We start from the raw sequence: 23260 nt of genomic DNA on the forward strand, positions 1-23260 counted from the left end.
TCGTATCAGGTAGCATCCCGACCCGGGCGCGGTTGGGACGAGGAACCACTTGACATGTTCTAGCAGTTGGCCCAGCTCCGTTCCCCTTGAGTGGCACTGTGGCCACACTAGCATACTGCCCTCGTGCCTCAGACGGCTTGGGAAGAGCTTCCAGACCTGTGACGAAGTGCCCCGAGCGGGGTGCTGAAGATGGTGAGCAAGCCGCCTTCTCAGGGCGGGAAACTAAATGCAGAATTCCAGCAGCGGGGCTTCAGGTGGGGCGGGCTGCACAGCGCGCCCTTCCAGTCTGCTCACCAGTGTCGAGAGAGGCAGTGTTCCTCCTCAGCACCTAGTGCGACAGGAGCATAGCTTATTATTACCCAAAAAGCCCACCACAGAGGACTGAGTGTAGACCAAGTGCTGGATACAAAATCATACCGTTGAGGTTGTTACCTGGAACGGCTTCACAACAGTATTAGGAAACGACCGTAATTTTTAATGTTTGTTGAAATGCGCAGGGATGAAGATGGCTCGGTATCTTGGGTTTGCTTTCAAGTGTTTGTGGAGAAGAAACACTGTGGACGGGCCGACACAGCCAAGCCTTGGTAACTGTCGGATCCAGATGGTTGGGTGGATGGGTTCTTTGCAGTGTTGTCTCTGCTCGGTACAGATTTAATGTTTTAAAAAATAATAATAAAAAAAATTAAATACCAGAATAAAGTGTAGAAAAATCTCGTCATGATGTGGGTTTGGCAGACCTGTCCAACTTAGCTAGAATCCAGAAGTCAAAAAGGAAAAGACTGATAAAAATCAACCATGCTTTTTAAAAAACTACCTTTGCACTTGTAGAACAACTTACCGAAGAGGAAGGGGCCGAAAAGGAAAATTGTTTGCAGCTCGTATCATAGGCGGTGGCTCATAGAAAGGGTGATGGAGAACTATGGTGAATGCTTAAATTTTTAAAGATGTATTACAGTGAGAAACACATTGCCATTAATCTCCTCCAAAATACACGTCCCCTCACTGTGAGCACGCTCATCGCCTGGCTCTTGCCGCTTTCTGAAGCGGTTCGGCCGTCCTCTTTCGTGTCTTTATGAGCTGTGATGAAAATATGGTGAATGCAGCTACTGAGCACATCCGATGGAAAGCAGGCTCCAGATAATGTCACTGTGTGTCCTCGCTTACGTTATTCACCAGATTTGCTACCATATGACTTCTAGCTCTGCTCCAGAGTCAAAGTGACCATAAAAGGTCAGTGTTTTGAATCAGCTGAGGGTATCAGCAGCCGTGATAATGCAGCTAAAAACTCTCATAGAAGAGGACTGATAAGAATACAAAGTGTGATGCGCGTGCTCCATGAAGAACAATTTGGCTGTTTCTGGGAGAATTCTGTCAGATATGCTTACATTCAGGGTTATACACCGCAGCTTTGTTTGCAATAACAAAACATGAGACCCTGCATCATTAACATTCACAATGAGGGGCAATTTAAGCCAAGTATGGTGTGTATGGCATGAAATATTATATAGCTGTGAAAAAGAAGATGGTATGTGTGCCAATCAGGAAAATTTCCTACATGCACTGTATATATTAAAGAGAAAATAAAATTAAAAGAGACAATAAATAATGTTTGTATTTGCTAACATAAAGGAACTATGAAAGGACAAACAAGAAACTAATAGCCTTCAACTAGGGAATTTTGGGAGAAGACTAGAATATTTTATTGTGGGCCCTCTGCTTAGCTATGTTTTCATCCAATGAATCAAGAAATGACAAACATAAATTGGTGTTTGAAAGACAGTACCTTGGGACCGTTATGCAGAGTCACCTTTGCAAGTCAGGTCCTAGTTTTGTGTGTGACAGCTATTCGCAGTCTCGTTTTATATGAAACTCGATAAAATTATATGAAACTCGATAAAATTCTAAAAATAACAGGTCATTCAAAAAGATATGCCTTGCGTCCCCACTAAGTGTTCTCCTCGACGTAGGTTTTGTCCCCTATGTGGTCCGAGCAGGCCTGGATGTCTCCTTCGCGTCTACTGAGTCAGATATTGTGACAGCTTTGAGGAGGAAGGTTCTCACTCCTGTACCGTTCCGTCACCTCCGCCTCGACCCAGCCAGCGGCTCCGTTTCCTGAATATCCAGTGCGCTCCGACACAGCTGAGGAAATCAGATGAACTCTCTGGCCGTGAATTATATCCCGATTCTTGGGTGCGTTTTGCACCAGGAGCCAGAGTTCTTCACCGTGTTTCAGGCTTTCCGTCAAGCGTCTGCACACCGAACGCTTTTTTCCGTTCTTGTTTTAAAAGCTGTGTGAGCGCCTGTTTTACGTCATACCCTGCCCCACGGCACTCTTTCATAGAAGTACAAAGATTCCTCTCTTTGGTCTTGTTAGAAAACAGAGTGAATAACTCGGCCCCTCCTTTCCCCCTGCTCCTTTTTCTTCTTTACTGTTCATTGCGTCCGTTTCTGTGTTGGACGCAGGGTTTGTGGGTCTCCTCCGCAGTGTTCCTCATCTGGGACAAAACAGAACACATATCCACACCCTGGTGCAGCCCGGCACTGCCTTTTATTTCCCTCCGAAACAATACCTGTCTGAGAAGGAAAAGTGTGCTCATGGTTTCCCATCATCTGATGATCAGGCGTCCCTAAAGGGAGGAGAAAAGGTGTTGAATAATTGTACATCTCTCCATGTTCTTTGTAAATTGATTCCGTCTTCTTCTCGACCATTAGCACCTTAAATGCTGCTCTGCAGACACTTGACATCGGCGCTTTCCAGCTTCACACAGCTCACGGGTTGCCCTTAGGAGACCTGGCTCGGTGAGCAATTACACGCGTGCACGGAGACATTTATATCTTCCTTCTTCCGTGCACCATCCTGGTGGTGAACACTTCACCGGCCCCGTCCTCCTTTCAGAAAGCAGAGTGAATTCCCTCCAGGCCTGGGGGCTGGTGGCCATGGCCGCCCCAAGTAGGGTAGGTGGAGCCGGCATTGGACAGTGTGCCATGTGCAGGGGCGCTCAGAGACCGGCCAAGAATGATACCCTGGGTCTTAAGGTGTTGTAAAATAGTCCGAACTCACTCGGTCAGCATGGACAGCATTGCTATTGTGGGAGTTTAGAATTGCTAATAAATCCATAAATTGGTGAATGAAACAAACAGCAACATAACCAGGGAGGCGGGTGTGGAAAACAAGTTAAAAATAAAAATGACCAAATCCACCACAGAGACACCAAACACTGTCTCTAAACCTGGCTCAGCCAGATTCACGGTGACCCTAGCAAGCAGCGAGCTACTGGAAGGGGGAAGGAGAAGAGCAGAGGACTCCACGGGCAGCCGGCTGGGCAGGGAGCACCGGGGTGTGGATGTAGAGCGGGCAGTTGAAAGGTTCTGTGTCTTCGTGTGCCCAGGGCAGAGGGTGGCGGGGAAGGTGACGGGGACCGTGTGAGAGAAGCAGGTAACTGACACTCAGCAACTTCAGAAGCCCGCGCTGTGCCAAGCGCCCGATGGTAGGTGTGCACGTCATCAGTCCTGAGCGTAGCAGCCTTCAGCTAAGTGCGTAGGTAGCAAGCGCTGCAGTGAGGTCTGTGCTCGCGTTTGTCCTGAGAGTCCTGGCCTTTACCTCTGGGCTGCCCTTTGCACTAAGGGTCCTCTATGCTCTGCCGTCAGTCAGCTGGGCCTGCAGCAATGCTGAACGTCCAAGTTTGATTCTGCAGTGGGCCTGTGGCAAGAACCTCATTATATAACTGCAGCTCATGCCCCCCGCAGAAGCCTCTCCCCAGACTGGGGTCAGAGGCGGCTAGATGCAAGAGTGAGAGAATGGGCATAGCTCAGCTTACACATTTGCACTTTGAGAGTGAGGCTTAGGGTGCGACAGGCACCGCTCAGGGTGTTGCAGAAGCATCCTCATCACAGGTAAATAACAGCGCGTTTCCACCTTTGTAATTGCTTTCAGCTCCAGTTCAGAGGTTTGCGGATGTGCGCTGTCACGTGGCACTGTGGAAAGCAAGCTAAATAAATGAAACTCTGGGCGTCAGGCCGCTTCTGTCTCCGCCTTTGCTGACGGAACTTCTTTACGCTGGTGTTGTTAGCTGTGTTCCCTGGACAAAAAGCTCGCATAATTGTCATAACATGTTTCTGGGATACAAAGGATGAAAACCGCAACAAAACGCAAACCTTTCAAGTTAGCGCAGGAGCGGTGTGCGTTAGTGGCTGGGAGGAGTGGAGCCAGGGGAAATGATTTTGAAGGAAGAGCACAGCCGACATCAGGAGTGTCTCTGTGTGGTTGCATTAAATCTGGTGTTTAGACGTCCGCTGCTCACAGTCTGTGCTGGAATGAAACTGGAACTTCACGGTCCTACGCACTGACCATCACTCGGGTCAGAGCCTTCTAACTGTGATCTGCAGCAGCGGTCCCCTAGCATGGAGCCCTGCGGGGCTGTAGATCCCATAAAGGGGCTGGGACGGCCTCTCCCAGCTGCATCGCTTCCTTCCCGCTTCACTGCCGTTTGCTCCGTTGTGTTTTTATAATTCCATTTCTTAGTTTTTGTGTAGGGATCTTGTTCTCCAGCATTCCATGACCTGGGGCCGATACAGTTTTAATTGCTTGCTCTCTGATAATACTTGTTGAACATGATCACCATGTGACACATTTCATGCTAATGATGCTGAGCTCTGAGAAAGGAAACTAGGTTCTTTCTCAGATTCCTGTGTGTGCCTTGGTCAGCACCTTAGCAACCCGCGTGTCCCCAGCTGAACGTGGAGGGTTAACTCCAACTCTGGGGCTGTACACTGACTCACTTGGAAGCTTCCAGAAGTTCCAGGGCCAGGATCCCACCCAGGGATCTTACAGTCGTCGGGCTGGGTGTGGTGGGGCACGGTTTAGGCTGCTCTGCTCAAGCTTACCAATTAGCTGCAGTTGAGAATCACAGAACGGGAGATTCCTAAAGCAAGAACTGCAGGAGATTCCAGCCCTACATTTAATTCTACCACAGATTCCAAATAAATGTGACTGCCCCTTTCTGATTCCTAGTTGGACTCGTATATCACTAGTTTCCAAAATTCAGAATAATATATTTTAGGTGCTTGGGATGGAGCCCAGGGCCTGATGCATGCTGGGCAAGCACTGTACCACTGAGCAGCACACCCCAGGCCCTCGGAGTGCGTGCTGCTAAGTGATCCTTACGGAAGTTGCACTCGGCCCATGCAGTGTGTTTTATAAGTGTGTTCGCGTACATGATTACCCCATCCCTACCTCCTCCTCTCCCTTAGAATGGCAGGCTTTCAGAATGGCCAACCGCATGCCAGAGGGCTCTCACTGGTCATCGCCCTGCTTGGCCTATTGAACTTTCCCTCACTCATACAGTACACTCACCTAAGCCAGCCAAATCATATCTGTCTGACTTCTGAGAATTTTTCCTTTTGCTTCTGCCTAGAAGACTATAAAAGTTTTGGGAATGAAAATAAGACTGTGCAAAAAGAAAGAAAGAAAGGATCACAGCCAAGAAACAAAAGTTCTGACATAAAGATGTAGCTCATTGGTGGTGTTTGCCTAGCATATACAGGATCCAGGGTTCATCCCAGCATGGAGAGAATGAGAAGAAAGAAAGGGAGGGAGGAAACTGTCATAATTTGTAACTTCTTAGAAAGAAAGAAAAGGAAAGGAAAGGAAAGGAAGGAAGGAAGGAAGGAAGGAAGGAAGGAAGGAAGGAAGGAAGAGAAAGAAAGAGAGAAAGAAAGAAAGAAAGAAAGAAAAGAAAAGAAAAGAAAAGAAAAGAAAAGAAAAGAAAAGAAAAGAAGAGAAAAGAAAAACGTCGTCATGATTTATGCCTTGTTCAAAATTTCCAGGCAGAAGAAAATAGCTGTTTTCTGGGCATCTGCCGGAAGTTCCAGGCCAAGCCCAGGGCTGAGCATTGTGTGGGACCCTCTCAGTGTGGCCTCCTGTGCTTGCTCAGACTAGTTACTGCAGAGATGAACTATTCCTGCTACAGAAAACTTTTTTTTACTTGGCCAAATCAGCATGATCAAATATTTCTAAAGCTCAACACAATGACATGTTGGCTTGCAAGGATTACCCACACCCTCGCATCAATTAAAAAAGCTGAGCTGCTGCTGAGAGCCGGTGGGGAGAGGCGAGGTTGGGCTCAGAAAGATGCCCTGAGGCATCTGCAGAGAGCGTCCTTTCTGTCAGACTTTGGCCGGCTGCTGTGTGCTTTAGCTCAGGTCCCAAGGCTGTCACCAGAGGAATGCAGTGAGAATTCTGTTTCCATTTTCCTCTCTCTCTAACTTCACTTTTCCTCAGCCAGAGTCCAGTATGTCTGAAGCCACCGTGGCCAAGGCTTGAAAAGAGCAGTTCTGAGTAGAGCAGGCCCTTCGTGTGAAGCAGAGGCAGGTCCTGTGCTGTGCCCACACCCATTCCCCGGCCCCGTTGCCCGGAGGTCACTGGTGCTGCGCTTCAGGACGGGCGGGCTCATCTCATTCCCGGTGCCCGCGACTGCGCTGGCCCCGAGCACAGCAGACACGCTGGAGCCGCCGTGGTGGCAGCCATGACGGACAGCGAGTCGGTCGTCTCTGCGTACAGAGTGGCCACAGGGAGCGCGCAGCCCTCCCTAAGCACCACACCCGCAGGCACAGAGTTTACCTGTTAGCCATTGGTGTCTGCCTCGCCTCTCAGTACTAGCCTTGTAAGATTTCGTTTCCGCTTTTTTTACGTGGTGATAAAGTACACGTGACAAAACCTTCACCATCTCAACCACTCTCGGTGAGTAGTTTGCCGACGCCAAACCCATTCATAAGGTCAGCCGTCACCGCCGTCCCTCCTCAGAATCTTTCTTACCTTGTGAGATGGAAACTCTGTACCCATTAAGTACCAGCCTCTTCCTGCCTTCCCCCGCTCCCTGGCAAGCACCATTCTATTCTCTGTCTTCCTCTGAGCCTGACTGCTGTGTGTAGCTCACGGAAGGGGAATCGTACAGTGTTTGTCTCCTTATTACTGGCTTATCGCACTTAGCACGGTGGCGTCGCGTTCCCTGTGTATTGTCAAATGTGGCAAAGTTCACTTCTTCTTCAGGCCGGTGATACCGTTCAGTGTACGTACTGCCGTTTGTTTAACCCTTCATCCAGCCACGAGCCCTTGGGTTGCCTGCACAGCGTAGCCGTTGGGAATAATGCCAGGAGAGCTTGGGTACACGAGTACCTCCCCGAGACCCAGCCTGCGTTGCTGAGGTCACTACGCGCCGTGGAGGTCGGTGTCCTCCTCTGTGGCACGAGGCCAGTGATACTTCCTTCGTGCCTGCAGCACCACATAGAGCCACGTGGGCGAAAGGACTTTGTAAATCACGAAGAGGGAGCCTTGGCTGGTGGTGATGGACTTAGGGTTCCCGCTTTAGCAGAACTGCGAATGCAAAGCTGTAACTAGGAGACAAGGCGTCCTTCACCACTGGACCAGCACTTACCCCCTTCCCCTCCGGTGGTCTTTATTTTCCAGAAGGTTTTCAGCCTATGAAATATAGCAGGGACTGTAATTTACAAATAGACAGACAGACAGACAGAGAAACAGACAGACACAGAGACAGAGACAGAGACAGAGACAGACAGACAGACAGAGACAGAGGGAGAAAGAGAAAGAGTTAAAAATTTTAGAGCAGTTTTCGGTTCCCAGCAAGACTGAGCAGAAGATGCAGAGATTCCCCTAAGCTGCGGCCCGCGCGCCCCGCCTCCCCCGCTGCGCGTGTGTGCCAGCAGAAGGGCACGGCTGGCACAGGGCACAGCCACTGACCTGCACTGACCTCCATCTTCGTCCCAGGCTCACTCTTGTGTTGTGCATCCTATGGGTTTTGACAAATTTAGAGTGCCAGGTATCCCCCGGCACAGTACAGAGTTCTTTCACTGCCCTAAAACAACCTGTCCGCTCCACCTGCTCACCCCTCTGCCTTTCCTGCTCCACTCGCCCTGGCCACCGCTGATCTTTTGACTATCCCAGATCTTTCCCCAAGGTTTCTAGGGCTGGGTAGACATTAAGAATACAATAACTCTTCTGAATCTCCAGGTACAGGGGCTCAGCCCATTGAACAACATTACTGTCTTTTTAAAAAGGACAGGATGCATTTATTGATATGTGTGTGGTGTTGAAGATTCTTAATAGGCTTCGGCACATTGTCCGAAATAATATGCTAGTAATGTGGGAAGTTCCGTAAGGAATCATTCTCTAACTCAGAAGTTCGGTAGCGGCAGACTTTCCCGAGCCCTGAGGACTGCTGGGCGGAAGAGGCACACAAGTGGGGAGCGGGGGGCACGGGGCCGATTTGGGTTATGAGGACCTCTGTGGTTGGGTTTCAGTAAGACAAGCTGGTTTCTGAGGACCTGAGTCTCAGGGAGAGGCGAGCAGGACCTACCCTCACTTAGAATCGTCCTGCTGGACAGGCAGGGATGAGAGACGCCCTAAGTGCCCATGGAAATGTTCTAGAAGCTGCAGGGATGTCAGCCTATGTCCTTCACATGAGAGTTTCGAGGTGGCTTTCAGACACTCACAGTGACTTCCAGCTGGCTCTGGTCACAGCCTGCAGAGAATCTAGAGTTTTTGCTATTTTCATTTTTAAAATAGTGTAAAATTTTATGAAATGAAATTGTAATGTAATTTAGTATAACATTTCAGAAGCTATGTTCGGTATAATTGCCATCTAACGATACAAATGTCAATGTGGTTCTCAAAAGCTTTTAAACATGATGCAGATAAGAGGACCACAGCTTTGTGGGGGTGTTTAGCACAGATCACCATTTTAAATAACTTTCAACGTGGCCCTAAAGATGCAAATTTGTGCTTCTGTTTAAAATTTCAGTGAACAGAGCAACACATTAGAATTTTGGAGGTATTTTTCCCCTTACACTTGGAAACTGAGTTGAATTTAAACCTCTTTGCACCTTCTCTTTCACAGCCCTGAAGAACCAGCTAGATTAGAACACAAGTCAGTAGAATGAACGTTAGGCCTTGGCTATGAAGAAAATATTTTTAAAGATTATTTGAATTTTGTTAAGACTTAGAATTTAATAATCACACAAATTTTGTTTGAAAAATCACTAAGCTGCCTTTCCAGAGGGAAGGTTCTACCTGACAAAGCTCAACTGGATATTAGTTGTTTGCGCTTACCATTAACTTGGATCCCGTGTTAGACCTCACAGAGTGTGCCCTCTTCCCCACACCTCTGAGGCCCATAACCTCGGAATCTGCATTTCAGGGGCCTCTCTCTTAAGTGGAAGAATCTCAGTAGCAAGAAACTGAACAGTGCCTACAGAATTTTAAACAGAAATGAGAACCTGCATGTGTTGAGCTTTTGTGAAATTTCACACTCCTAGGAGGCTCTCTTGCCCCCTGACTTGTGAAATATCCAAGCGGCTTTATTTTATAGGATATATGTTGGGTGTATTGCACTTTTACACGTAAAAACAGGGAGTATCATACCAGCAGCAACCTCCCCTAGCGCCATGAACATGCTGCCAGGTTCGGGGCCAGCATGAAGTGTCGGGAGAGCCACTGTAGGCGCAGCTCCCTCCTGAGCCCAGACCAGCGCCGGCGGTCACCCAGGGTCCCGTTTCCCCAGACGTGGTGACAGCCCTGCCCCTGTACCTTCGTGCAGCCAAGGCCAGCGTTCCACGTGGGCACGAGGGTCCTGGCGGCTGCCTTGGCATATTCTGTAGCGCCCGGCATGCAATAAGAACTCACACACTGCAGAACATTATCGGTTCTGAAGTCAGGAGTCTTTTTAAAATGAGGCTCCGAGTGAGGAGTAGGAAAATTCGTTTTCCTCCACGTGTGGGTTTCATGATTCTTGTTTGGTCTGATGTGAGAATCTGAATACACTGTTGGCACAGCTGCAGTGTTTGCACACAGCATTTTTATCATGGTGCGTTATTGCATCCATTTTTATATAGAGACCTATTACTTTTTTACGAGACTGCCTCCCTTTTATCACTGTAGTGTTTTGGTTCGTAATATGGACCATTGAAAGGAGCCAACAGGGCTGGGGATTTAGCTCAGCGGCAAAGCGCCTGCCTGGCAGGCGCAAGGTCGTGAGTTCGGTTCCCGGTACCGGAGAAAAACCAAAACAAAACAAAAACGAAAGGAGCCAACATCCTTGTATTTAGCTGATAGTAAAACCTGTTAGTTTGGATTCATGAGTTCACATTCTTCGGCCCATAGTCATTTTATTCCTCAGATAGTTAGACGAGGGGCTGTGGGCCTAGGGAGGGGCGGAGCCCGCAGAATGGCAGGAAAGTAGGTAAAGAGAGAGGAGAGAAAGTCGCTGGCATTTCCAGAATGTTTGATATTTCATGGACATAAAATACACTGTGCCTACATTAAAGCGAAAGGACAGCACGGTGTGCTCATGTTTATGCTTTTATCGCTAAAATGTAAACCTGTGTGGCCAGAAACTTACCCTCACTGTATCCCCATCCCTAGAACAAGGTTTGACCTATAGGGTGCTCAGTTTTTAACTTTTCACATATTCCCGGGCATAGTCAAGCTGCTGTAAATACAAATGTCCTAGCTGCAGTGTTGCTACAAAATTAAGAGAAGTGTTTATAAAATTGACTTTGGGAAATGCACCAATTCTTTTCCACCACTAGGGGGCGACACAGTGCATCCAAGGAATGGCGTTTTTAAGGAATTCTTTTTAAAAGAAAGGTTACTACTTTAGCGGACGCTCTTGGATGTAGAAAATTATACGCTAAATCAGTACTGCAGAAGGTTTACAGCTGTATCAGCATATTTTAGGTTTAATACACAGGTTAAGCATGTGTTCAGGTTAAAAATATGTCCATAAAAATAGCGTGGTAATGTGCTTAAAAATAAAGTAGTATATAAATAGATAGCAAATGATCATTTTTTCTTTTTGCAGTACTGAGGATTAAACCTCGGGTCTTTCACATGCCAGGCAAATGCTCCACTCCTGAATACACCCAGCCCTGATTGAGTGTAGAGTCATTTTAAGATCTCTTCCTGCCACCCTATCATAAACATAGCATATGTGACCTGGTAATCAAAAGGTGTAATGTCCATGTGAAAATAAACAGACATTCTTTCCTCTTCAGAGCAGGAGGAGATCTGATTTAAAAACCTGTCCTTTTGTCCCGGTAGTTGGCAGTTTTACTGTCAAAGGGGAAATGCAGTGGTTCTAGTTCTGCTGCACAGACAGTGACTAAATATATACCTGCGTAACTGAGTGTCAGGTGCTGGCTTAATGCAGCCGGGTGTATGAATAGCTGTCTTGTGTTGGGAACCCGTTGGGCAACCTCGCTTAACACAGAAATGCCCATGGGGTGCCAGTCGGGTGGTACCTTTGTCGTTAAGGAGAGTGGGTCACAGGGACTATAAGGAGGAATGTTCTTTTACAGTATCATATTTAGTTAAAATAAACTCAGTGTTAGTTCCACCGACATTGCTGGTGACTGGGGGAATTATTCTGGGACTAGCATCTTCAGTTTGCAGTTGCTGAGGTCCTGAGGTCTGGCTATGTAGGAATGGTGGCGTGGACCCTGGCCACGCTGCAACCCCGGCCCTCTTCAAGGACCCAGGACCTCCTTAAGGGGCCCTGCATGCTTGAGCTTGCCGGTGAGAGCTGGTAGGCAGCAGCTAAGCTGCCTCACTCCCTTTTCCTCCTACCTGCCGTCCAGCTCTCCCCTGCCTGGCCCACCTTAGAGGACACAAAGCTGATTGATTCCCTGCGTGTCAAGGCTGAGGGCAAACGTGTGCTAAGGCCGCGTGGCAACTAATGTAACTGTGTGAAGCCGCTTTCCAAGGCCACTTGCCCAGAGCAGAAGGCCAGTGTTTTGATGCTGAGAGTCCCGTGCCTCTTGCTCTTCTTCCCTTCTGCCTTAAGCGTCTGGACAGGGATTCCCATTCACCTCGACCGTAGAATCCCCGACAGGCTCCTCTGACCGAGCGAACCCTGGGTTAGTGAGAACTGCATGAGTATTCAGTAGGCATCCACTTTTCAGTACTCTTGCTTCAAAAGCCCCAAACTCCACCCTCAGAGACGCCAAGAACCGATGCTGTACGCTGAGTCACTAAAAACTTATCAAAAAAAAAAATCGATGCTAACACGAAAAATGTTAATATTAAGATAAGAGTGGCACAGTGAGGCTTTGACCTTTCTCCCACCACCACACATCTTGGTGACACGTTCGACTCCTCATAAGAGTCGGAACGAGGTGCCCCGTGAGTTCTGTCCTCCAGCGCGTTGTTACCGCTTCCGCGTCCTGACAGCTCCCAATGCTGCTCCAGTTCAGCCTCCCTCGGCCTGGGAAGGCTTGAAGTGAAGGTGCTGTTCGAACTCTGCTGGGATACGCTGCCTCCTGGTGAGCGCCTGGGTGGGAAGCCTGCAGACGAGAAGGGCACCGAGGGCGAAAACCCAGGGACGCGTGCGGTGATGAATGTGCCGGGATCGTCGCTCCAGCTCTGTTCCTTTCCTTATATAGAAGTACAAGGGGCCTGGGGAACGGCCGCGTCCCTGAGCCTGAACCTTCGTAGAATTAAGAGAGATGAGTGTTTATAGCCAAGCCTGGTCGGACCCGCTGCTCAGCCTCCTGGCTGAAAGTACAGGAATTGCACTGTCGCGGGCACGCACTTACCCTGGGGGCGCTGTGGCTCCTTCGCTGCACCTGACCCCATAACTCTTCCAGGCATCCGGGACGGGCGATCTATTTGCAGACAGCAGATTGCTATTTTGAAGCCAGCGAGCCTCAGGGAGTCACATGCATGCTAAATAAGTCCCTGGAAAGATGGGCCAGTTAGTGAGTTTTCTGATGAAGCTGGAGAAGAAGCTGGGAGAAGTCAGAGCGAGGGAGGGAGAAGGTTCCTTTTAACGGCCTGGCCTGCCTGGCCACTGCGGGAGAGCCGCTTTCTTTAACCCAGGAAACAGCCTGTGGCTGGAGTCCCAAGACTGCACCAACCACCTTCTGTTATTATGGACTAAGAGTGCAGCCCTTTAAGGGTTCTGGCAAAGGTAACCCTTTGTCTGCCAGAAGGTAGGCTCTGGCCTTGCTTGCCAGCCCAGAGACTGCAGGGTAAACAGTGGGCAACCCACGAGCCAGCCAGTCAACTGGCAGATGGCCTTATTAGGCAGGCCGAAGAGCTGGAGTCTGGGGACAGCTGGCCGCCCTCCGCCAGCAGAGGGCCTGAGTCCTGTGTGGAGCTGGAGAGCCTGAGCCCCGGGGACTTGGTCTCCTAGGTCCCCTGCTAGTAGTGGTCTGGGTGACAGCAGTGTGCCCTCACCTTGGCGTTTCCTAGCCGCAGCTGAGCGTGCGTGGCACCCCTGCCCCATTTAACATTTCTCTCTTCGCCCTCGAGTTCTTCCTAACCGTGGCGCAGTAACAGACACGAGGGAGGATGGCGCTTTCCTGTCCCGAAGGCTGGGTTCGGGCGTCTCAGTCGCTTCCACAGTAGTGGCTCTGGAACCGAAGCTGCGTGCTGCACGTGGAATCGTGGCTTCGATAAGCAAGTAGAGGAGGACGCGCGTTCACCCCGAGGCAGGAGGCCTGGCACGAGCGCGCCTGTCTCGTCCACCCCACTTCTTGTTTATTGAGTTTGATGTTTCCGCTCTTGGCGTAGTAGTTGGCCAGTAAACCAGGAAGAAAGGAGCAAAGCATAACTCCTCTGTTTGTTCCCCTTTTCAGTGTGCTGGGGTCAGACCCGAGCCTCACACAGGGTGAGCGTGCACTGTCCCGCTGAGCTGCACCCGCACCCACGTTTTACCTTTGGACTGAGAGGAAAATTACTTCATGCCTGACCCAAGTGGGTCACACTGCTTTAAACAGTTATGTTTAATTACTCCTTAGCTATTGTGAGAAGTGGACAGCAACAGTGGAGCAGTAATAAATGTAAAAAACACTAGGACAGTTTATATTCGCCCAAGACGCTGCCGGCCGCATACGTACTCTTCACAGGCACGGCCGTAGCTCCGAGGCTCCATCTCCTGCGCTCGTGTTTGAGAGACTGGAGGAAGGAAATGCCCAGCGCTCCCTTCTAGGACGCGAGTCCTCGCAGTAGTCCTGCAGTGACGTTCCTTCCAGCTCTGGCTGGTGTGAGCTTCCGGGGACCTCTCTCAGCACACCTAGGAAGAATTTCTCATCGATGCGGGGATAAACACAGGTGCATGACTGGAGCACAGGAAGGAGTAGGGCAGCGGCAAAGGCATCAGCTGGCAGGGAGGCGGTAAAGGGCATTGGCACTTAGTACAGACGTGTCCCTGCGCTCGCAGGCGACATCCTCACTGGAAGGTGAACTCACTGAGGCTGGGAACGCCGTCTGCATCCTGAGCACCTGAGGGCCTGACTCTAGTTATCACTCGCGCATCCCGCGCAGGAAAGGGTATGTTCTGGAGGTGGGGAGAACACAGTCACCCCCTGGTGCCCATCCGTTCAAGGCCCCGTGCAGATCCCAAGCCTAGGGACGCTCACGTACCGTAAATATGACGGTGCAGTATCAGTATACAACTTACACACGTCCTCCGCACACGTACATCGTCTCTAGAGTATTCATAATGCCTCATACAGTGCATGTGCTGTGTAAGCCATTGGTACACTGGATAGCTCAGCGGATAATACCGAGGAAAAGTCTGCTTGTGTTCAGTATAGATTCAACCGTGGCGGGCCTGACCGTAATACTGATACAGAGGAGCGGAGGACCAGCCGTACACACCGCAGGAGACAGGACAGGCAGGAAAGGCCAGGCGTGCGTGGGGTGAGAGCTCTGACCTCTGTTAGATGTTGACTGAGCATCTAACCGGAAAGGTTATGCAGATAGTAGAAAATATCAGCCTCCAATTTACAGCTTCCTCTGCACACAGAGCTCCCCTGTGTATCTGGACCACTCTGTTTCACCAGCTTTGGATGTCACTGGCCGCTGGCGTGGTGGCTGAAAGGTCACACCTGGTATTTTATGACCCGTGGAAGACTTACAGTAACGAATATACCTGTGCTTTTTTGTTTGTTTGTTTTTTGGTACTGGGTGTTGAATACAGTGCTTCACACTAAGCTACATCCCCAAGCCCTTTTCTGTTTTTCTTATTTTGAGACAGGATCTTACCAAGTTGCCCAGGCTGGCCTCGAACTTGTGATCCTCAGCCTTCAGAGTAGCTAGGAGTACACGCATGTGCCACTACACCCAGGTGTATTTTGCTTTCCTGTCCTTTTTTATTTCACTGTATTAGGTTCCCCGTCAGATGTCAGAATGAGATGTACAAGCACTGTGCGGGGGATGGTTGCGTCAGCACACGGGTGTTTCTGAGAAGGCGTTTCTCCCTACCAAAGCGCGGTGTATTTCAGCTTAGCGTCAGGGGAGAGGAGTATCTGAATTTTTTTTCTCCTTGGGCTTCAGAGCTGGCTCTGATGTTTCTTCTCAGTGGCCTGGCTGGGACCCCTGTGCAATGGGTCGTCTTAAGCTTGTGCCTCTGTGAAGCCCTGTTCCCCGTTGTGGCCCTCAGGGGCCCCTTCTGCTGTGCTCAGCGCCGTCCTCTCCATTCACCAACTGCTGTGACTTCCTTCCCAGCTGAGCTCGCCTGTCCCCTTCTCTGAGAAGCCTTCCCTCACCTAACTCATCCTGTGGGATGATTCTGTTGTCCCACCTCTTCCGGATCTGATGTCACGAACGCCCTGTGTGGTGGCTTTTCAGCTTTGAAGCCTATCATGCTCTTCTGGGGTATGGGGCAAAAGCATGTGACTCAGAGGGCCACCCACATGTGCCTTCATAGCGGACATTAAACTCCCCCATCAGTATAAACATGTCTTTAGTCGCTCCAGCCTGGTGAAGGATGTGCCCACGATCCTTTTGTCTTAATCTTCCCTTTCTGCTTCCCTGGTGCTCTCTGCCCTGGGCTGAGTCCTTGTGAAGGTGGGAAATCTCACCACCCTCCCAGCCCTCAGCACACGTTCTGGAATCTCTTGCCAGAGCCTGGGATACATCTTGGGTACCTGCTAATGTGACTCGTGAAAAACATCAGCGACATGAGGGATGGCAGGCTGCTGAGCATTTCTTGGTGTGGCACACGCGTATTTGTTGTGGCTGTCAATTGCTGTTTTCATGAAGATGCCCTTCTGAGGTCAGAGAGGCCCAGGAATTATTCAGAGCTGTTTCCTTCAGATCACTCAAGTGCAGCTCCAGAACAGCTTGGGTCTATCCTGTGTCATTTTATATATTTACTGTCTGCCATCTGGACTCATAGACTTATAAATATCCTCGTATCTGGTGATTCAGTGTTTCCTTGCTTTCTGTTCCTGTGAAAGCCATCAGCGGTGAGCACGGAAGGATGGGAGCTGGCGGAAGCTCCCGTGCTCCCTGGATGACCGTAACTGTGTCAGCCCCTTGCCTCCACCTGCGGTCTTCTTCTCGGGGAGGGTGGAGGGGACACAGTGATGTGCACCTCACCGAGCTCCAGGAGGCCGCTGAAGATCACACAGTAACACCTGGGCATGTTCGTGAGATCATTGCTGAAGAGACCCTTGCGGGCAGGTGCTTCGCACAGAGCACAGGTGTTCTCGGTGCCTCCCTAACCTTGCAGAAGTAGCAGGCTGGCCCCACACCATCCACGTCAGGGACGTCCAGTGCTGCTCCTGGAGCGGTTCCTTGTACGCTCGGCTCAATCCTGCATCTTGGGTCAGCTTGCAGCTTACCTTCTGGGGACTTTTCCTCTTATGGCCAAATAGACATAGAGAAAGCTTTCCGTCCTGCCGTTCTTCCAAGGTAAAGAGTGCTTTGCAGTACTGTGTCCCCTTTACCAACACTTCTCACCCACGGAACACTCTTCTCCCTGCACCTGGCAAACAGCTTTCCCCTGTCTGAATCTGTGCGTTCGACTCCTCCAGGTACCACACAGAAGGGCAGTCATGCAATATTGGGCTGGTTTATTTCAGTTCACCTAATTTTCTCAGCTTCGTCCATGTTGTAGTGTGTATCTGAATTCTTCTTAAGGCTCAGAATATCTCATTGTGTGTGTATCTCATCATGCATTTTATTTGTCTCTTCTTGCCGTGCTAGGGCTCAAGCCCGGGGCTCCTGCATGCCGGGGGCCACCTGCACCCCTCGCCTTCAGTTTGCTTCTCAAACAGGGAAGGGAGCGTTGTCTCGCATTCCTGTCCGAGTGTCACTCGGCACTTCCCTGAGGCACCCGGATTTTTCTTCCCAAGAATCATTAGCAATAGCTTCAATATCGACCAGAAATCAAAACGATGAGAGATAATTTTCCCTTCAAATGTTAACATTACTCATTTGAACTTTATTTTAAAGATATCAGTAAGTCTTTGAGGGAAATGAAATAAGCCTTTGCTTCAAAGAAAGAATTCTTAGGTATGGAAAAGCTGGCGTGATTTTCTTTCAACACGTCTGATGAAGAAGGGGCTGTGAGTTGTAATATATCTTACTGCTGAAAGTACTTTCGCCCCTTCCACCTCCACATATGTGCTCTGTTTTAAATTACCTTCAGAGGTGATGTAACCCAAAATTTTATTTGCAGACTTGTCCGAAATGTGACTACCAACCCAAACTCACAAAGCCTTTTGCAGGGCGTGCAGGAGGAGAAACGGACTGAAATAAGGAATCTGGAATGTGTGGATAAGCAGTGTGTGATAAAAGGGAAATGAAAGGGACTAAATGGGCTTCCCGCTGGTGGGATTACCTCATGTCAGGCGGTTCGCCTCAGATTAAGGGTCTAGGCACATCCATAAAATCCACCAGAGAAAATGAGAATACCATTTATGGCTATTTCTGGCATACAAAATACCCCTTTACTGGGCTATAAAAGTATATCTTTAACTTTGGAATTTCAGTCCAGCCATCATCTTTAGTAGCTTATAGGAAATTTCATTAAAATCTTTCTGGGGCGCACCTTCGTTTCAGAAATGCATCCATAACTCACAACAGTGTACATTCAGACAATGGTCAGAATTTCACACTGCTCTGTGTTGCCTGAATTTCAGCTCCTTTCTCGGTAGGTTTGGAATGCTTTCGCTTCGGTCTGGGGAGCCCACTGGGGGAAGGTAAGGTGCCCCACACGGGCCTGGCGGGAGCTTGAGCCCAATTCGTCTCCACGTGTAATTCCCTGTGTGGGTTCAGCAGGGGGCCCCAGCATGCGGAGTGATTCATCTTCCTTCTGTCATTTCATCCTGAACTCTCCTTCCTGTTTTCCTCTCTGATTTTTTTGAGGTGTAATCAAAATATGTGGTGAATGCTTACGTTTTTAAAAAATTATTACAATAAAAGATACATTGCGATTAGTGCCCCTTGCTTCAAAAGCACTTTTCCTATCCTTCGTGTCACTTTCTGAAGCATTTCTGGAAGTCCTCTTTGGCAAGAGTCTTTATAAGATGTGACCAAAGATATGGTGAGTGCCGTCCAACAGAAAGGCAGGACTGTAAAACATTCTGATGTGTTGTCGTCCACCGTATTCACTGGATTTGGCACAATGGACCTTCCACCTCTTCCCCAGAGTCAAAATGACCATGAAAGGTAACTGTTTTAAATCAGTTCAGACCATCAAGATGACCAGGATGCGACAACTAAAGACACTCATGAAAGAGGACTTCCAGAACTGCTCCGGAAAGTGGCAAAAACAACGGGATGAGTGTATTTGAGGCAAGGGGGGAGAGAGGATTTTGAGGGGCAGTGTGTCTTTTTACTGTGACAATTTTTGAAAATTTAAACATGCATCATAGTTTTCAGTCATACTGCGAATTCTGGCTGATCAGAGGTTGCTGGCTTGCCTTCAGAAACTCATATGAAGTAGCTCATCCAGGCTGGGTGTGTATGCTAGTTTCGGGCTATCTCTGTTTTCTCATCGCAGATGGGGGCGGTAACAGGATCCCCCTCACAGGCTGTCAGAGGACAGAGGGAGTCTGCTGCCCTGAGCTCTCAGCGGGCTCGTGAAGAAGTGAAGGTTGCAGTTCTTGTTCCTTCGATGCATCGCACCAGTGTGGTAGAGGACAGCCCGAGTTGTCAGCTGGAGTACTTGGCAGTTGCCCTTTCAGTGGCTTTGTTCCATTCTCTCTCCACGAGGGCAGTTCCCAAAGGACAGCTGTCACTTGTGCTTCAGAGATGTTCGAGTGTCCTCAGCGTGTCTGACAAGTGAGCGGCTCCTCACATGGCCTCCTGTAATCCGAGCTGCAGCAGGGACCTGCGCAGCCCGGTCCCTCAGGGTTCCGCCCAGCTATCCTTTGTCATCTACCGCCTTATCTGTTGACCTTGGTGATCCTTCTTACCTGGACTCCTCCTGCTGTTGTCAGTAGGTAGACCTCAGGGGCCACCTTCCCTATTTTCACCCTCACAGAGTGTCCTTAGGGAATCCCTAGCCCAGTCCTGCTGTTTCTCCCTGCACACAAATATGTGTGCTCCACGTCATCACCTTGCATTTCTGAAAGACAAGAAGATTTTATTAGGAGTCTCAAGTGAAGAAAGAGGAACAATGCTTATCCTTCATGCCACGTACTGAAGAAGTAGAGTTGTTCGAGAAAGAGGAGGAATTTAAGAGTAGAAGTGATATCATTGCTTGCCCACGTACTAGCTGTTGGACTGATTTATTCAACCAGCATTTGTAGTTCTTTGGTTACGAGCCAGCCACAGGGCTAGAAGTCCATCCAGAAGTGTGTCTCCAGTACTGCTCCTCAAGTTTTTATAATTATTTAGCTAGATTCGCTGGAAAGTTTCTGAGTAGGAAAGGTTTGACTGATGACAGAGAAGCGCTGAGAGAAGGAAGTGTATAAAAGATGGTTAACAGGTGAGTTCAGGGTTGGTGGGTGGGGAGACTTGACCCACGTGCTTCATGTCATCCTGGCCCACCTGATGCGCAGCCTGAAAACACTGCGTTGTGCGCTCTTGGGGTTTTGGGGTGGTTTAGGAGCATCTGCTCCTAAATTGGTAGCCAAGCAAGTGCATAACTGTAGAAAGAGCAGGTTGCCAGAGGCCGTAGGTCCACTGCATGGTCCCGTTCCCAACCGTGAGTTCCCCCCAGATGCTTAGCTGGAGTCTAAGCCCCGGGGACTTTAAGAGGTCTTATTGCTTTCATCCTCATTAGTGCTGTTGTTTTGGTAACTACAGAAATTAATCATGCTTACTTGGATACTTTGGAAAATAGAGAGGGAAAAGCAGGGACAGAGTTGTCCCTTGAGTCATGAGATAATGTGTTGACCTTTTTACTGTCTTTGTAAATGAAGTGTGTGTGTCGAATATAGCACAACATGAGACATTTTCCAAGTTAGTAATTGAGTTGCAAACATGGCATTTTCTGTGCAGATTACTTGCCCGATCTGCCATGTGTCCCACTATGTAGGTGGACTACAGTTTCACACGTTTACAAACATACCCATGGTCATACCCTGTGCCCATTCATTTTCTCTCTTTTGTTAGTACATGCTTGTAATGCACCTTCCTCTTGGCGAACTGGTACATATACGTGACATAGCTTGATTCTTTCATTTTCTGTTTCCCCTCTCTTCCCTCTGCCCTCCCTCCCTCTTTTGGCACCTTTCCTTATTGCAAAAGATGGGTCTCCCCATTTCCTATGACCTCTTTTTTATTTTTCTCTTTGTTTATATTTTGGGTTTCTCACTTAAGAGAGACCATGCGATGTTAAAGCCTGTGTGTCTGAGTCATTTCATTTAACATCCTGGTCTCAAAATGCATCCATTTTCCTACAGATTTCTCCAGTTTATCTTTCCTTAAAACAAAGTAGTGCTCCACTGTTTATAAATACCCTATTTTCTTTATCTCTTCATTTGGTGATGGACATATAGGCTTCTTCCAAGATTCAGCTATTATGAACTGTGCCACTGTAAACATGGATGTGCATGTATTATACAATGTGTAGCCAACAGAAACATAACACATCAATAAAATAAAGTGTTCAATTCTTCATATGTATTGCACGTATTAGAATAAACATCACCAGTTTCACATCAGCTGTGTACTTGCTTACAAAACCTAAAAGACAACATCAGCAATAAATTTCTATGTGAACTACAATGTAAGGGCAAACAAGTCTGTAACAATCATAATCATTGCTTCATTTGTCAGACCCAAAGCAGTGTTCACACATGACAACTGCATATTCCATGCACACATCTTGCTCACACTAACAACACAAGTGCTTAGCTTTCCTTTCCTGTGGAGGAAGCCATTCTTGTCACCTCTCTTCTCTTCCTGTTTTGTCAGGAGCTGCCTACTATACTGTACAGTTTTCACTTAGCAGGAAAATAAGATATCAGTAAAATAAAAAAATATCAAATATGTAATGAGGGCTTAGGATAGACATCAGTATTTTCATATCAGCTGTTTACTTGTTTAGAAAACCTAAAAGGTAACATCAGAAATAAAAACCTATGTGAACTACAATGTATGCAAATGAAAGTCTACCACAGAAATAATCTTTGCTTGAGCTGTCACGCCCAGGGCAGTTTTCACCCAAGAAAACTGAATGTTCCATACACATTGGTTACACTGTATTGTTTACAAGTATTGATTACACTGAAGAGAATATCCAAGTTCTTTGCACTGTGGGTTGGAATTTTACTTTTAAAAATTAGAATAGATATTCCTTAATAATGATTCAGAAGGATCATTTAGAGTCTTTTAGGATGAGTATAACTGAGTTTTTTTACAAGGGGTAACTTCCAGGGCGTAAATGCTGACGAGTAAGTGATGCTGTGTTTTACACGTTTAGGTTCTTTATAAAGGGATATTTATTAATATAGATATTATTTCGGCTCATCTATTTTATTTCTTCCCAGAAGTACTGCTTCCACCATTTCCTCCCTTTATGTTCCTCTTCCCACATGTCTTCCTTTTCGTTCCTAATTATCTGTGCTCTGACAATAAAGTTCCCCGTACTTTCCACGGTCCTGCTGTTGTTCCTGGCTGCGAGTTTTTATGACCCTACTTGGCGTATTTCTTCCTGGCTTTATAAGAGGTCACCAGAAGTACAGAAGACGCCAGTGCTGATCCCGTAGTAACCGGGGCCGATGTAGCCTTCCGTGTTCACACACCTTAGTTCGTGTGGCGTGGGCGTCTGCACTTCCAGCTTGTGTGTTTGTATTTGAAAACTCCATCCAAGTTGATCTGGTTTGAACACAGGATATGAAACCCATGCAGGCATTCTAAAATACTACCTGTAACTTTCAGAAACGATCATGCCGTGATTCCCCATGGCTATTCAACAAACATTTGCTGCAGACCTACTGTGCGCTGGGTCCAGCATACAGGGCCAAAGATGAAAAGACAGAGAAACTCAGGGTCCCACCTCAGTGTAGGGGTGAACTACATCATAATCTTTATCCACCCACACAAAGGTCTGTGGCGCTATCACTAGCCAGTTGTCTCCCCAGGGAAAGTTACCTCTCCAGCCCAATCTCATGGTTGTCCAGCTGAGCCCCTTTCCTTGGTTCTCCTCAGTACCTGTTAGCTGTGAAATCGTCCGTCCGTAATGATTGTGATTGTGCTTCAGACTGAGTTATCGCTGCTTGAATCCTCACTGCAGTTGATGATAGATAGGGAACAGTCTTATTGGTAGAGCTTAGCGGCTTCTGTCTCAAATTAAAATTTTTGAACCTCCAGTGATATCTGCCCTTGTTTTCCTCACTGTTTCACTCATCTGGTGTTCATAAATCTTCACTCTCGATATGAATGTTTGGCTCACCGTTAGGTAAAATATTTCATTTACCTTAGCCAAAGCCAAGCATGGCACAGCTTGGGAATACTTAAGGGGCTCCACCTTCTTCCCGCATATTGAGACCCTCTGTACGTTTTTCTTTTGTTTGTTTGTTTGTTTGCTTGCTCGTTCGTTCGTTCTTGGAGGAGGAGTTGTTTCTGGCACCCTTGGGGTGGTTAGGCTGTAACAGTGTCCGCACAGCCCGAGCATGTACTGTGACAGGGCCGTGACTGCAGCGGCAGCCTCCTAGCTGTCCCGTCTCTGGGACCCAGTCTGTTCCAGCTTCTCCAGGCCTAATTTCTGCTTGTAATCTGATTAAGGGGTTTGATTTGTTCCAGCCTGCAGCCTTTTCCTTTGCATTTACCATGCATTCAAGGACACAAGTGCCTGGTCGCTCTCGCCCGGCGCTCTGAACAATCTCAACCCAGTTTTGCTTAGACCGGCCCAAGGTCGTTGCTGGTTGAGCATTAGCTGTAGTTGTTTCCAAACCTTGTGCAACCATGTTCAGAAGCCCAGGAATTTCCAGCTATTTGGGAGCTTTCAAGTTCTCTGAGAAACAAGGTAAGGCAAGAGAAATACCAAATGCGCCTCCGTGT

At 48.3% G+C, this 23260-nt stretch overlaps 1 protein-coding gene across 10 annotated transcripts in view; it reads left to right on the forward strand.

Moving 5' to 3' along the window:
* Svil (supervillin) overlaps positions 1-23260 on the forward strand; it is a 125733-nt gene that overhangs the window by 7555 nt on the left and 94918 nt on the right. For 9 of the 10 annotated variants that reach the window (XM_013515379.1, XM_013515382.1, XM_013515384.1 and 6 more), the window contains exon 1: positions 19714-19739. The exons of the other annotated variant lie outside the window; for it this stretch is intronic. In XM_013515379.1, the coding sequence (XP_013370833.1) occupies positions 19729-19739 (11 nt within the window). In that variant the 5' untranslated portion in view covers positions 19714-19728. Of the gene's footprint in view, positions 1-19713; positions 19740-23260 lie in introns of those variants that run through there. 10 annotated transcript variants of the gene reach the window in all.

The sequence above is a fragment of the Chinchilla lanigera genome, unplaced genomic scaffold, assembly GCF_000276665.1.
Source record: "Chinchilla lanigera isolate Chin_1 unplaced genomic scaffold, ChiLan1.0 scaffold00028, whole genome shotgun sequence".
In the NCBI taxonomy this organism is placed as follows: domain Eukaryota; kingdom Metazoa; phylum Chordata; class Mammalia; order Rodentia; family Chinchillidae; genus Chinchilla; species Chinchilla lanigera.